Source organism: Danio rerio, chromosome 20, assembly GCF_049306965.1.
Source record: "Danio rerio strain Tuebingen ecotype United States chromosome 20, GRCz12tu, whole genome shotgun sequence".
Lineage (NCBI taxonomy): Eukaryota > Metazoa > Chordata > Actinopteri > Cypriniformes > Danionidae > Danio > Danio rerio.
The window spans coordinates 26,712,388-26,729,626 of record NC_133195.1 but is presented as its reverse complement, the minus strand read 5'-3'; the positions used below and the strand labels follow the sequence as shown (position 1 = coordinate 26,729,626).

Here is a 17,239-nt window from a genome sequence, read left to right as displayed (position 1 = left end):
TGCGCTCCTTTTGGAGTGGGAGTTTAAGCAATAGAAGGTTCAGTGAGGGTGACTCAGTCTGTCCTGCAGTTACACTCAATGTTCAGATCACACTGTGCTGACTCACGAACAATAGAGCTGATAGTTTCAACAACATGGGGCTTGCTACCATTATAGCAGTAAGGTCCAATTGGCAGCCTTCAAATACTTCAGATCATTGGAGGCATGCTTATTTACAAAAGACACTGGAATGCGAGAAGAGGTCTATATTAATATAATTTCATAAGTAAAAAAGAGATACCCAGAAGTTTATGCACTCTATCAGTACTAGACAAAGTCTGGCTTAAATTTAAGCTGATGGAGTCTAATGACATGTCATAAGTCCAATTATTTTGCACAGCAGTCATATGTAATATTAAGGGATTTTGACTGAGAACAGGTTTTAATTAAAATTTAGGTTACTTATTGTTGTAACACTGTAAAGATATTCATAAAGTTCATTCATAAAGTTCAATATTTATAAAATATTCATTCGTTTTCTGTTTTGTGATCCAGGTTTTAATTTTTTCTTGTTTATTGGTGCTTTTAAATTGCATTATGGGTCCTTAATCTGTCCTCCAACAATTGTTAATCTTGAAAAGTTAGAAAAAGTAACTTTTATTAACTTTCATTAGTTTAATGTAAAAAGTGTTTTAAATTATGGTACAAAAACCTTATATAATAAACTGCCAGTTTTTTGTTGTTAGTTTACTGACTTATTTCTCTATATGAAGAGATTAGATGCAAAAAACTCTAAGTGCCATCTGAAATTTTCATCTAAAATTAGCTTTTTTCTCAGGTTGTTGTGTGTAGTTTCAGCAATTTTACCCTAAGTGCAAATAATAGGTTATTTTCATTGCCTTTAATATGAAATAACTGAACATTAAAATAGGAGGCTGAGAAAAAGCTAATTTTAGAGGAAAATTTCAGACGACACTTAAAGGTTTTTGTATCTGAACTCTTTATATATTATTTCTTATACATTATATGGTTTTAAACTACTAAAATGTCAATAAAAGTCACTTTGTTTAACCGTAGAGTTGAATTTTTAACATAATAGGTAAACAGAGCAGAGATCAAGGTCAATAATGCAATTCACAAGTGAAAATAAACTGAAAACACTTGTTGACACTAGGCATGGACTGGTACATGATTTTGATGGTATGATAACCTTGGACACAAATATCATGGTTTCACGGTATTGTGATTACGGCTCTGAAGCATGTTCTTTTTAATTGTTAGGGTAAAAAAAAGTAAAATCTTTGACTTCTGCTGTCTTCATTAGTCTCAAAGCCACAGATTTATTTACAATTTAAAATGTCATATTTGGATGTCTTTTCAGCTAAAGATACCGTTGTCCTCTTAAAAAAAAGACATATACCATAGGAGCGGTATAACAGAAAATTTTGGTGGTTTTAAAACCTTGATTTCCCAAATCATGGTTTACCTTAAAAACTGTTATCGTCTCATGCCACAAAACATAGAAACTTTGTTAACAATTCCAAAAATAATGTGCTATAGGTGAATTGGGTAAGCTAAATTGTCCATAGTGTATGTGTGTTTGTTTCCCAGTGATGGATTGTGGTTGGAAGGGCATCCGCTGCGTAAAACAAATGCTGGATAAGTTGGCGGTTCATTCCGCTGTGGTGACCCCAGATTAATAAGCTGCAAAAAAAAGAATGAATGAATAATAATAATAATTAATATTATTAATAAATTTTAATAAAATGTATTAATATTAGAGTGATTTTTGAAGGATCATGTCACTGGAGACTGGAGTAACTCTAAAGCAAAAAAAAAATCATCTAATCACGGGAATTACTGAATAAATTAAATCATAAACTACATTTGAACAATTATTTTGTAGTGCAATACTTTTTTACAATTCATACTATAGTTTTAATTAAATAAATGCAGCCTTGGTGAGCAGGATATGTTTATATTAAAACGTTTAAAAACCCTAATGACCCCAAACTTTTGACCGGTAGTGTAACTGTTGAAAGTTAAACGATATGCTAAACTACTTTTAAAAACAATAATAATAATATCCTATATATATATACTTTACTCCAGTATTTGGTGTCATATAAAATAATGTGAAATGCTGATTTAGAGCCCAACTAAAAGCAGTGGCGCCCACTATAATTTTTACTTCATGTTTAGCATTGCATTTCATTTACAATGAGCTAACATAGTCAAGCACAGTTAACCTCTCCACATATCCTCTGGCCAGTATGCAGTGAACAGTACACAGCAATTGGCTTGTCACTGAATCTCTGTGTGCATCTCTCCCTCTCTTTCTCACACTCTTAAACGCTGAGCATTATTCATGTGCTGATGTGCTGCTGTCTGCAGAAATCTCCAGGCCACCTTATCAATGCTCGGCTGCTCTGAAGCCTTAAGCTGAGAGTACTTCACCATTGCTCTCTCCAGAAACGACAAACAGGCAATCAGTGACCTGAGTGAAGCAGGCAGGAGTGTCTTTACCGCCTGCAAACAGCCACTCCAAGTGAATGTGGGCCAGGCAGAGCCTCAGGCAATTATACACACACACACACATATATGCAATCATATATAGACATTCACATATAGACATTCACATATACATTATGTGGAAGCACTTTAACTGAAACACACACAAAGAAGTGAACATGGTTTCACACCACAATAAGATGAAGGAAAGCTGCGCGGGAGGGCAGGGGTGTCACTGGTTTTGTGTCGGTACGGATGAGTCATATATGCAGTGTGCCGTGTCAATATTGATGCTTGGTCTAAATATAACCTACACACTGTACCATAAAACTTAGAAAAAGCACATGTGCATACACACACACACACACTCACACACACTCATTCCACCCAGGCTGGAAAATGTGTTTGTTAGTTTAGTTTTTTTTTTTTTTTTTTTTGTTTCATCTTTCCTCCATCTGTCAGGATTCATGATGTTGAATGCTTTCCTGCATATTTTAGCATATATATAAAAATAGAGCATTCTAGGAGAAATGTGAATGTTTCTATAAATGTTGCATGCTGAATTTGCCACTCCAACATTAATCTAAAAAGCTATGAGGAATCTGTTTTAGTTTTTTCCCTAAATTAATTTTTTTTCTGCTTTTATTTATTTATTTATTTTTTTGGATTCTATATTTTTTTTAAATTTGTTAAAAAGTTCATTCATTCATTTTCTTTTTAACTTAGTCCCTTTATTAATCTGGGGTCACCACAGCGCAATGAAACGCCAACTTATCCAGCATATGTTTTGGGCAGTGGATGCCCCTCTAACTGTAACCCATGGGAAACATCCATACACACTTCATTCACACTCACACACTACGGTCAATTTAGCTTATTCAATTCACCAATAGCACATGTCTTTGGACTGTGGGGGAAACTGGAGCACTCGGAGAAAACCCACGCGAACACAGGGAGAACATGCCAATTCCACACAGAAATGCCAACTGACCCAGCTGGGACTCGAACCAGTGATCTCCTTGCTGTGAGGCGATCATGCTACCCACTGTGCCACTGTGCAGCCCCTTGTTAAAAAATGATTTTAATAATTGAAAAAACTTACTAATTAAAGTCGTTACTTTATCACAAGCAGCGTCATGGTGGCGCAGTGGGTAGCACGATCGCCACAAAGCAAGAAGGTCGCTGGTTCGAGCCTCGGCTAGGTCAGCGGCATTTCTGTATGGAGTTTGCATGTTCTCCCCGTGTTGGTGTGGGTGCTCTGGTTTCCCCTACAAGTCTAAAGACATGTGGTATAGGTGAATTGAATAAGCTAAATTGACCGTAGTGTATGTGTGTGAATGAGTGTGTATGGATGTTTCCCAGTGATGGGTTGCTGCCGGAAGGGCATCCGCTGCATAAAACATATGCTGCATAAGTTTGCGGTTCATTCCACTGTGGCGACTCCTGATTAATAAAGGGACTAAGCCAAAAACTTTAAGCACAAACTTTATACATGATACAATTTTGCAGCTTGCATATTATTTTCACATTTTTAGTTCTCCAATGAAATTTTAATTAATTGCTTAATAAATCAACTGTGACATTCTGCGTTGTTGTACTTTTCAGACTTATGCTTAGAGCCCAGTGAAACATTTATGTGATCAAATCAAAAATGAAAATAGTTTCCCATCTGAGCCCATAATGTTTAATCAACTTTATGCCCATGTTAGCACATTTAATCAGTCAGACGCGTTTTTGTCAAAAAGAGACAAATTCCCTTTTTTGACCCTTTTTTGCTCCTGTGTTTACCATCATCCTATTCTAGTAATGCATCTTACAAGTTGGCAATTATGCCTAACTATCTGTGCCAGTAGAATTCAGATTTTTAAGTGTAGAAGTTTTTTCTTTGCTCATAAGTGCGTCATTGAATGCTCTGTCGAGGCTTATCCCAGGTGAACATACCACAGCTATGCTGTCAAAACCTCCGCTTCACACTCTTCGTCAGAGAAATGCTTTTGAGGTGGATTGAAAAAACAAGAGACAGTTCCTGTACCTTGGCAACTTCATTTTCAGATTCCTCAGATTCGCAGCCAACCATAACTTGCAGAAAAATGTGGATGTTTTTGACCTCTTCTCTCTCACTGTTTTTATCCATTACTCCATATGGGACAGCAGTAATTTAAAACAATGTCGGCCGAGAGCCTGAACGAACTAGATACTAAACCTCCTGCCAAGGTCATTCTTTCCCCTTCTACTATTTCTCGCCCTCCTTTTTTTTAGATGGGGAAAAAGTGACTTGTGTCCACAAAAGTGGAAGGTATTTCAAACAATCAGTGGATTCCTGTTAAGTGGGTGAGATCATTGCTTTATGGAGAGACAGGGAATGGGAAGTTTGGTGACCTCTGCGTGGCCACTTGTTTTCCGTCTGCCAGAGCGACTCAGCTGGCACAGTGCATTTGGAGAGAACGCTAGATCTGGCAAAGGTCATAATTCCTCCTGGACAGATTTATTTGTATTGCTCTGCATTTCAGAATGAAGAACAAAACCGTCCCATTGTGCACGTGGAGGCTGTTTTACACCACAGTCTATTGGAAACATCTGTGGATGATGAATGCTTGTATGAATAATCATGAATAAATAATCATCTTTCAGCAGAGGTCAGAGCAAACAAGTCAGTGGTGTCTAACACTCTAGAGGAGTGGTGGATGGATTAACCTTTCATTGTTACTCACTGCTTTCGTCACTGTTTTTGGAGGTTTTTATATAATGTTCATTTCAGATTTTGTCTAAAAATATTTACGTATTTGGAATTTAAGTTTGTTAAATTTGCAAATTAACATTAGAAGTGGAAGTTTAAAAAATGATTTGTATGGGAGATCAGTCTTTTGTAGCTAGTTTTAATGACAGTTTTTTTTACCTAAATAAGTCAAGGATCACTAACTGGTGAAGTTCAACCTGAAGAGTTATTCTTTGTAAAAAATATTTTATTACAACATTTATCTCAAAGTAATTCATATTTATTGATTAATTTCTTGGTTGATTCAAATGTGTTTTTCTTGTTAAGTAAATTATTGGTTACTCATTATTGCATTATGTTACAGTGTAGTTGTGTTTTAAAGTACTGACTAATAATAACAATGTGCCTACTATAGGATTAGAGAGCAAGAGAGATTATGCAGCACTAAATCATGCAAAATTAAATGCAATTTTTATTTCTTATTTGTTAATAAAGATTATGTTAATTATTGCATACAGTTGTGCACAAATATGACTTGAATGTAATTTAGTAGTACAAGTATTAGCCTTACTATTAAAAGTTCAAAATAATTATTAATTACTTTAAAAACAGCAACGAAAATATTGTACATTTGTTATACTTTTTCTTTTTACCATTTTTTCAAAATATAAATAAATTATTTTTAACAATAAATTATACAACACTTATACAATGCAATACTTTCTAAGAATTAAAACAGTCACGTTTTCACATTCATAAAACTTGTTCTAGATTGTTTGTTATAATTGTAGCTTTGTATCTAAAATAATAATTTTAAATGATTATGGATCATTTGGATAATTTGTTTAAAAATATATATATGTTTTTTGTTACACCTTTTTCTGTCTCTTTAAAATAGTTGTTTAATAGTAACCGCTATTAATAGGTTAAGTTAAATGAATTTTTAATGTCTACACTATACACAACTATCAACTTTCTGATTTTGATTGTGATGCAATAATGCAGTTGTAATGCAATTTCGTAAATCTGCTTTGAAACAATAATTATTATATATAAAGAGCTATACAAATAAACTTGAATTAAATGAACATTATTATTATTTTATTATTAATACAAATATTATTTTATAGACCTAATCATCGCTCATTAACTAATTTCAGTAAGCATTTTAACTAATGAAACCCTAAAACATTTACATTTGATAACCATTTCTTTCTTTCTTTCTTTAGGTAGATCCTTTTTTATCTACAAAAGTTAAAGACTGCACTCATTCATTCATTTATTCAATTATAATTGTATTATTTTTGCGTCATCATCATGACACCAATACAATAATCTCCTTAGTAAGCTCAAAAACAACAGTTTACCGTCTAAAAAAACATGTTACGCTCTCTAGAGTAAATTAAGGATTTGTGGGCCAGTGAGGTGTGAATGAATAAAAACAAGTATCATATGCGGTTTTACTCTTGCAGCTGGAGGTGTGTGTGTGTGTGTGTGTGTGTGTGTGTGTGTGTGTGTGTGTGTGTGTGTGTGTGTGTGTGTGTGTGTGTGTGTGTGTGTGCGCGTGCGCGTATGTGTGCGTGTACGTATGTGTGTATGTGTGTGTGTGTGTGCGTGTGTGTGTGTGTGTGTGCGTGTGTGCGTGTGTGCGTGTGTGTGTGTGTGTGTGTGTGTGTGCATCCTGTGAGACTCGCACAGGTGGCAAGGGGGGAGGGTGATGAGGTGGGCGGGAGCAGCAGGGGTGGCATGACCACTTCCTGTCTCCAATGTACAGTAAATCGGTCTCGTCTTTACCAAATCAGCACCGTGCACCGGCGGTGGGTTCTGGAACAAACCTCTTATTGGTTGATCACTTGCAGTGTGGCTTGCAGAATAAGACTGTTTTTTTTGTTTTGTTTTTTGTTCTGAGATGTTTTTGAGGTGTCTGAAGGCAAAACGATAACAACAGTTCACGGCAGAGAGAATATTAAAGCAGTACTTTGAGGTCATACACAAGCGCACTCATGCAAACTTATTTTGCAGTAAATAAACCCTACAAAATGAAAATTATTTATGCATTTTTTTAAGTGTTATAATTGTGCCCCCGTTGCATTCACCTACTCAGAAAGTGCAAAAAAGGACAACCCAATAACTTAAAGTGGCATACAGTGCTCAGCAGAATTGTGTACACCCCTATTTAAAAATTTTTATTTTTATCTATTTCTCAGCGAATATGGGTAATATACAGTATATAAATGCATTTGAAAAAAACAGATTCATTAAACAGATATATGTATTAAAATAATATTTTAGTGACAGAAACTCTTCAGAAATACATTTAAATTCATGCAAAATATTGCAAAACAAAATTACAAACTACATCTTTTCAACAAAATTTTATATATAGTTTTTGCTTCTCTTAATTTTTGCTCTTTTTCTAAATGTTATTTCATATTTTTTCCCTGACATATAAATTTGGGCTGCTAAATTTTGAACAATTATTGTAAGATATTTTGTTAGATTAGCTCCAGATTTGGCTTCAGTACTGACTAAACTAGTGTATATGTGCCAATATATAATATTGTAAAGCATCCTATAGAGCATATGAATTTAAATAAGAGATTTGTGAGGGGGGTACTTACATATGCTGAGCACTGTATGAAGGTGATCTTATAATAATATATCGCCCCTTAATCTGCACATTTCCTCTATTTCTGTTTATTAGTTGTAACAGCTAAAGGTTTACACTGTTTGAGCCAGAAAAACTTTAAAAATGTTTTGTGGTTGGACGAATCTGTGAACATATCCTTTTCCACAGACCCCTGAGGCATGGGGACATTATAGACAAATTCAATTTTTAAAGAAAAGGTTAGTTGTGTATTAATGGCTCGTTTCCACTGAGTAGTGCAGTTCTGTAAAGTAAAATAAAAAAATAAATAACTATGTTTACCGTCTCACTTTTTTTGGACATTTTTGTAAGGGTGCCTGGCACAATTTGTCTTTGTCATTCAAGTGTGTTTTTTGTGTGTGACATCACACAGGCACCATTTTGGAGTTATACAATTTCTAACTGATTAAAAAAAATGCAGTTTTATAAAGCTTCAATCTAGAGGTTTAAAACGTTTAATAAATGCTCTAAACGTAGAAAAATCCTGGAATGTTTACAACAAAAACCTTTATTTACTTAGAATAAAAGACTCTCTGAAATCAACTTCTTTACAAGGGGTGTGAAAAACAGTTAAAGTCAGGTGTAACCTACGTGATTTTTCAATATTTTAACAATCAGTATCAATTAATATTTATAATCTTACATCCATATGCACAATGCTTAAATCAGATAGATTTAAAATGTTGTGTTAAAGTGTTACATTGAATTAAAATAAGTATTTAAAGCCCAAACAATGATTGTAAAGTTAATTAAAAGTGCTTACCTTTATGAAAATGATGAGAACACGCATGCATACACAGAGATATGTTTGCAAAACATATATTTTTGCGTCTTACTGCAGCAACCCAGGCCATCCGATGCCTTTTTGTTATTTCTGCCACCTTCTGTCCATATCCACACTGTAAAACCCAAAAAGTTAAGGTAACTCAAACCGTTTGGAAACTGATTGCAACAAATCATTTAAGTTCAAAAACTAATACTATCGAGTACTGTGAACTTAGTCCATTTAAGCTGAAGTAATGAGGTATTTAATTAACTCACTACCTTCAACACTGAGTTCAAAACTCTTTTCAAATGAGTAGAGTTAACTTTCAGTCAATTTTGAGTTAATTAAACTCATATCATTTGATGCAATTGACTGTTGGGTTTTACAGTACATTGTTCCAAGGGGAAAAAAAAATAAAAAATCTGTTACCAAGATTAATTTTGTTTCCTTTTCAATCACGGGACTTACTGTTACAGCCCTTATGCAGCAAGAACGTATATCCATATGTGTTTGTTTTGCGAAAACAATCAAACCAGTGAACAGCTATCAAGAATTCGAATCCCCCCCCCCGAAATGGCGGCTACACCCATAACGCAACTCGCCAATTGCAAGGATGATATTACCTGACAAAAACTGATAGGGTGGAGCTAGACTCGCTGCTGAATGCTGAATGGTTCACAGAGAATCATTACTTGTGTGTGCAAAAAGCCAGGGAACGACGACACCATACAACAGCACTGTTTTGAAAATGCTATTATGATTATGTGACAGATAAAACGGACGGCAGGTTTTAATCTTGTGGTCTCACACATACACGTGATGCAGAATAGCCAGTCAGAGTTTACCAAGTTTGAACTTTCGAACCCAGTGACATGCAAAACTTGACACATACATTGCACTTCCAGTCTGCTGCATTCGCTTGCATATGAATGGAAGTCAATGGGGCAAAAAGTGCACCATGACCGCAGCTTAAATCGTCATTTTTAAGCAGCTCATTTGCATCTAAATGAGCATACAAAATTACTTGATTTTGCTCACACAACCCCCCAAAAAAGTGGGGGTTTTGTAGCTGAAGCTTCTGCGAGTCTTTGATTTTTTAAAAGCGGTATTCGAGTGTTCATATATTTGTGTTTGATGTATGGAATGCTGTATTGACTTGCCTGAGGTGTGAAGCTTGACGTGGGTGTATGCAGGACACAATTATAGTTTCTTAACCTGACAGAGAGTGCATTGGTCATGACCACAGACCTCAAAAGCTCTGGTAAAATAAAAAAAGCTGCTGGTAAGAATGCATTGATCCATAATGGATTTTTCCCTGCATGCCGGTCAGAGTCAGGCTGGATTTATCAGGTAGCTGATAGAGAAACTGGTCCACCCACTGTTAGGTATGGAAAGATTTATATGCCTGCAGTCAATAGCTGTGACCTTAACTTACAGTCAACAGGCTGAAGTGGCAGGGGTCAATGAGTCCAAGACCCAGTCATTCCATTGATGAGTGGCTAGAAAGAAAATGCACTGCAGTTTCTAATTTTTTAGTTAAAACTGTGCAGAATTTTACTGGTATTATTGTTTTGGATTACGGGTAGTGATGCAGATGTATATATGACTTTGTGGACATTTATATATTAATAAGCTTCGAAAATGTTAAAGTATACAGAAGTTCATAATGTGGTATGAACAGTTATTTATATAACTTTTAATAGATAAAGAATGCAAATGTTTTTAATAATATATTATGATTATATGTTGTGCGTTGATTATAAAGAAATATACTAAAGATGTATTATATATATCACAATTGGATTAAATAGTATAATATAAATTCATAAATTATTCCAATGTTTATGTAATAAATAATTTAGGGTTATATAGATAATAATAAGCTTCAAATAATAAACTTTATTTTCTCTACAAAAAGATAAAGCTAAAAAGTTATAAACTAAATGCTCATTGTACATAGAGAATGTACTCATTTGCATTTCAGATTATTAAAAAACAAAAAAATCCTTGCTTATCTCTGTTTACCTTTTTATCTAATTTTTTTTACTTTTACAAATGCTCCATTCACTTGGGGAGAAATAAATCCTAGGAATTTAAGAATTTACAGAATTTATCAAAATAAAAATGTTTAGTTGCAAGGAATAATCTGAACAATTCCTAGTTTAACTCTTATTTTCTAGTTTGTTCTAAATGTGGCGTTTTATATCTCTTAAAATTTAATTTTAAACCATGTTGAAAATAAATAAATAAAGTGTAAAAACAAAAAAGCATTAATGAATTTGTTTTTGTAAGTACAGTTAAATATATGATTTCAGTCAAATTTTGAAAAATATGCATTGTGCATAGATGATAAAGCATGCTACTTCTAAATATATATTTTAAGAGTCACAGCACAATTTACTGAATACATAATTTTCTGAATAAAACAGATAAATTAAAAAAATAATAATTTTCAGTTTCAAAATGTCTTTTTTACAAGAGAATCTTTCTGTTATTTAACTTAAAAAGCCATTTATCTTGTAGTCTTCCTCATTTTTTGTTTTTTGTTGTAGACTTTAAAATATTTACTTTCTATAGTGCACCATTTATAAATGAAGGCTCTTTATTGATATTTATGATTCTTAAAAAAACTTTAACTTCCAAAGAACACACATTCCTCATTTCCTTATTTAGATTACAATGTTCTTCAAACTAATGTCTCTTGAGAAATGTTCACTGAAAGGATTTTTGTAAATTAGTCTTGTATGTCATCACGGTGACAGCTCTATTTTGAAGAGCCAAGCAGTTCTTGTTCAGTTTGTGGTACAGAAGTGCAGGCTTCCACAGTGTTGTAATTCATAAATACTTGTATAACGCATAATTGTGCAGTTTGATGTTGTGCAGTGAATCATGTATTTGCAGATGCTTAGAAGCCTCAAATAACTCGTCAGGTTTGTTTGTCATCTCTTATAGACACAGACAGGAAAGATCTTGTAGAGCAGGACTCCACCTTTGCCAAAAGGCAAATGCTTACAGCAATTACTAAGTTCAAGAAAAATGGAAAATGAGAAAGCCAAAAATGTGGGGTGATGTAACATTTCAGCCTCTCAGACAGTCTGTCTGACACATTTAACATTTAAAATCTTTCCATGAAACTTGTTCTGGAGAAGAAACAATTGTGTATTAGCATAATTAGATTTTTTTTTTCATTGGTCTTAGTGATTTCCTTTTGCAAAATTTGTAAATGTTACAATAGAAATGTACATGGTTTTATTTTACATTAAAGTTTAAAAAAATCACCTTATATTTTAACTAATGAATTAATCATTAACTGTGACCTGAAAACTGTATACAATACTTGAAAATGCAAAAACTATCATTATAAAAGCAGTAAAACCATTGGTAAATTCTATAGATTACCAAAAAATAGATCAATAAAATGCAAAGCGAGGATAATTCAATTTCAAAACTCTTCAGTTGTGCAGTTTTACACCTTTTTCCTCTTTTCACAACTTTAACTCATTTAAATTTTTGTACATTAAAAAATGCTGGCTACCACACAATTGAGTTATGTTGACACAACACCAAGGAATTACGTTAACATATTAATTTTTATGAAATGATGTGGATTGAACATCAAACAATTAGGTTGTCCTAAAAAAAACACCTCAAGAATTGTGGTGTTTCAGCTTATTTTATATAAGCAGTTTGAACAAACAGCAAACGTAATTTTTGAGTGTATGCACAGGGCTGATGAGCTGTACACTCAAAAAAAAATATTTGCTGCTTGTTCAAATTAATTTACAATTATTTGTTTTATATTCACTCTTCTTAAATTCGTACAAATTATTAAGTTAACTTAATCAATTTGTGCTGGGAAAACATTTTGTGGAAAACAGCATTTTTACAGTGTAATATCATTGAAAGTGCATTAGCAGTAATTTGTCATGGATTAATAAACACTGCAATTTAAAACAGGTTTCCAACTTTTCCAAATATGAATTATTTCTGAAAGCACACATGATAAAGATCACTTTACAAACATGGCATTATTACATTTCTTAAGGTTTTTTGGGGGACAACTTCATTTTTTTATGTTCAATCTACTTAAATTCATACAAATTATTAAGTTAACATAACCAATTTGTGTTGGGACAACATTGTGTAGGAAACATTTTTTTTACAGAATAGTATTAAAAGTCTTAGCAGGCAGAACTTTAAACGTTTTTTGTCATGCATTAATAAACACTGACATTTAAAACAATTTTCCAACTTTTCCAAATTACATATGAATTATTTCTGAAAGCACACATGATATAGATCACTTTACAAACATGGCATTATCACTGTTTTTTAAGGTTTTTTTGGGGAAAACTTCATTGTTTTATGTTCAGTCTACTTAAATTCGTACAAATGATTAAGTTAACTTCCATTTGTGTTGGACCAACATCAAGAAGTTTTGTGAAAAAATGTTTTTTACAATGTAATTATATTGAAAGTGTATTAGCTGGCAGAACTTTAAAAGTTTTCTTTATCATGCATTAATAAACACTGAAATTTAAAACAATTTTCCAAGTTTTTTAAACTATGTGTGAACTATTTCTGAAAGCACACATGATATAGATCACTTTACAAACATGTAAAGGAATTGTGTGGAAAACAGCATTTTTTTACAGTGTAATATTATTGAAAGTGCATTAGCTGGCAAAACTTTATGCATTTGTCATGCATTAAAAAACACTGAAATTCAAAACAAGTTTCCAACCTTTCCAAATTACATTTGAATTATTTTTGAAAGCACACATGATATAGATCACTTTACAAACATGGAATTATCGCTTTTTCCAGAAGCGATTCTGCTGTTGTTCTGCCAGACGTTTATGACGTGACTCATTTTGAAGAAGCATGATCGAAAACAGGTGTCTAGCCCAGTCATTTTAAAATAATTTGCCTCATAAGATGTAAACCCTCATTTCTTCTTGTGACTTTTTGAAAAAAAAAAAAACTCATGTATGACAATAAGAAATTCACTGTTCATTACAGGAAAGGAAGTATGGCTGAGGTTTACAGTCAATGAAGTCGGAGGGGCGTGTGTTAGCGTGACAGAGGTGGAGCTTAATCCACAGAGAGAGAGAGAGACTCCTCTGTGAGGAGGCCTGTGCCGTCGACCCCGAAAACCCATCCGAGAAGTGTTGCTGGCGCTGCACCACAACATGCGTCTCAATCCCACAGTCACGCGGGAGCATCTCAGCGCATGCTAACACTTGGAGCTGTCATTGCCACCTCCTGTCAGAGCAGTCAAACAATGGAGCAAACCACTGTGAGTGATCAAATTTGAGTTTTGACTTTTGCTTTTACACCTCATGCATATGCAGAAAAGATGGGCGTCTTGAATGTGCCTCCAGGTTTGGGATTGCAATTTTGTTTTGAGGGTCAGAATTGGATTTAGACCCAGCAGCCTGCAAACATAATGGATCACGGTCACAGAGGTAACCGGGTCAATTGCGCAGTGGGTAAATGTTTGACAGGTGTCCTCAAATGTCCCCTTGTGGCGCTTTGGGGCGGCAGGTTGAATGAGATAACCTACACCCTCATTAAAATTCCGTTTCAGTTAGGAAGCCATTTTGACCAAACAGATTTGCTGAAAGTTATGCTCCGCTTGATGTACGTCCATTTTTAAAGTGTTTTGCAAAGGAAATAAAGCTTCCTTTTCAGTTTCCTCTCCAGGTGCTGCAAAAAAGAGCCGTATAAATAAATATCGAGCCGCAAAGTGACTGCAATATTAACTCGATATAGAAAATCAACTTCCATTGTAGGCGGATCTCTGCCAAAAGGTTCAATCTAATTATGGATGCATTGGAGGATCCATTTTCCCTGTAAGCTCAGTCAGAGGTTCCAGTTGAACTTTTAATACAACGGAGAGAGTTGTTTTTTTTCGGCCATGAGAGGGAAAGAGTCGATCATTCTGAAATGACTATGAAATATCCTCGTATGAACTCTCTCACATGCACCTTATGTGTAGGTTAAGACAAATTTGGTTTCACGTTTTCATTAGAAAGCATAATAGATGCCTTAAGACTCACTCAAAGATTAGCATGCTGCTTACTGAGCCTTTTCAATTGTTGTCATTGGACATTCTTAAAGTGATAGTTCGCCCAAAAATAAAGGTTTACTCAATATACACTCTCAGAAATATTGGTACAAGAGCTGTCTTTGAGGTGGTACCTTTTTAAAATGTACATATTTGTACTTAAAGGGTGTATATATTGATACCTTAAAGGTATATATTAGCACCTAAAAATTTCAAGAAGTACGCTTTGTATTTTTTAGGTAATAATATGTACCCTTGGGGTATTAATAAGTACCCTTTAAGTGCAAATATGCACCTTTCGAAAGGGTACCATCCCAGTGACGGCTCTTTCTGTGTATACTCACCCGCAAGTGTTTCTTGAGTTCCTTTATTCTGTTAAACACAAAAGAAAATAGCAGAAAACCTGTAACTACTGACTTCCATAGTAGGAAAAACAAACAGTGTGGAAGTCAATGATTACAGGTTTTCAACATTCTTCAAAATATCTCCATTTGTGGTTAACTGAGGAAAGAAAGTCAAACAGGTTTGGAACACGTAAAGGGTGAGGAGATGATGACAGGTTGCTGTTTTTTTTTTGGTGAACTATCTGTTAAATAGTAACACGTTTGAGAGCAGGTATCAGTAAGTAATGTAGACTAAAAGGGCACAAACTCATGATTTTAGCTTGAGGAGCAGAGCTTATACAGATCTTCCAAGGTTCATAAAGTCAGCCATGGGTAATCTGACTATTGAAATGACGTAAAGAGGATCCAGATGTCTAAGGCTACTAGTGGAAATGCTTCTGTTTTGCATTTTTCTAGTTTAATACAAACATTTCTTATTGCACATTGAATTATATTTTTTTTAAAAAGGATTGAACAAAATTTTTTGTTTCCGAATGCCTTTAGCTCGCACTACATGATTCCACAAATTAATGATGATCATCATATTTTTCATCAAGATTTGAGATGATTTAAAGGCTCAGTGGATTAAGTGCATTAGGTCAAATTTGTTTCTTAGAGTAATATTGAATAGTGCATAATCCAAAATATTTCATATTCATTTTATTGCATGCTTTTTTTGCTAGTTAGTTTGAAGTCACAGTGACAAAACAGATATTTTCTTTATTGCAACATATCTGGGTGTAATGGATTTTCTAAACAACAAAAATGCAGGGCGGGACTTAGTCTCAGCCTCAGGCATCACATCCACAGGCAGTTGGCTGAACATTTGATGCATAAAACGTTCTACAGAGAGATTAGAATCTAATAAACAAGTATGGAGAGTGTACGATATTGACACCTATCCAGTTGTAGGCTACAATGCAAGTTAGCTTAGAAGTATGTAAGTCACAGTGCTAAATAAATAGAGCAAGAAGAAACACTTTGGAGACAGCCAGAGAACACGTTGCCTTTTATTTTTGCTTTTCTTATGTGAAAGATTTATCACCATGTCACGATGGTATTGAAACATGCCGTTTAGGAGACACAATTACAGATGTACCCATTTGAAAATTTTGTCTGGTACCGATAACTCTTTACATTCACATTTTATTGAACACATGTTATAAGATGCTGACATTATGAATTGCGATTGGTTGCTGTACACCATAGTGTGAGCAGTGCATGAACAATGAAAATTACAATCTACACTAGCTTACAGGGTTTGGGACTTGTGGAGCTGTGCATCACTGGATTTGCTCTTCAGTGTCTGGACTTTTAGAAGTGAAAATTAAACCACACTGAACTGAACTAAACTGAACTTAAACTCTGAAAACTGGACTAACACAGTTTCAATTTACTATAATTAAGCTTATAAGCTTATGTTATGCTGCTTTGACACAATCTACAATTGTAAAAGCGCTATAGAAATAAAGATGAATTTAATTTAATTTAATTCAATTTAATTTAATTTAATTTAATTGCATACTATAGTCCAGTCTAAACCTTCTGCCATCAGTCTGAAGTTCTGACTAGGCCAAACTTGGTGGTTCTTGATTCTGTTCTTTGATTGGATTTTGAGGTGTTCATGTTGGAAAATAAGATTTCACAGTGTCATCTCAGATTTCACCGCCTCATGTAACACACAAATTGGCTTTAAAGCATACAGATTGATTTTTATATATCTGAAGTAAAGATCACATGCAGTCTATTGCTTTGGCATAAAAAATAAATTGATCATTCGAAATGTCTCGATAAATCTATAATCACAACAGGTTTACTGTATATCCTCCATTTATGATTGTAGTCTGTATCAACCCTCAGTTTTTACTCAGAGCTTGTGCATACTGTGAAGCAGCGATCTGTCCCGTTCCCAGCGTGCTTTTCTGCATGTGCAGCATGGGGTGAAGCAAGTGAAAGAGGACATTGTTCGTGTCTTAGTGAGGCATGTTGCATGCACTTATAACTCTGAGTGGGTGAAGTTTCCCCCATCATGCACCAGGAATGCCTTTGAATGACTGGATTGTGTGGAAGAGGAGAGCAGCAGGCGCTCAGCGCTTTTGTTTTTATTTTTCACTCTCTCTCATCTCTGTGATAATCTCTCTTCTGCTTAACCCAAAAAGAGACAACT

At 34.3% G+C, this 17,239-nt stretch overlaps 1 protein-coding gene across 5 annotated transcripts in view; it reads left to right on the top strand.

Moving 5' to 3' along the window:
- bach2b (BTB and CNC homology 1, basic leucine zipper transcription factor 2b) overlaps nt 1-17,239 on the top strand; it is a 148,408-nt gene that overhangs the window by 9,694 nt on the left and 121,475 nt on the right. For 2 of the 5 annotated variants that reach the window (XM_005160548.6, XM_073934135.1), the window contains exon 2: nt 13,642-13,918. The exons of 2 other annotated variants lie outside the window; for them this stretch is intronic. In XM_005160548.6, the coding sequence (XP_005160605.1) occupies nt 13,853-13,918 (66 nt within the window). In that variant the 5' untranslated portion in view covers nt 13,642-13,852. Of the gene's footprint in view, nt 1-13,446; nt 13,518-13,641; nt 13,919-17,239 lie in introns of all 5 variants that reach the window. One more of the 5 variants, XM_073934134.1, reaches the window with a different exon arrangement.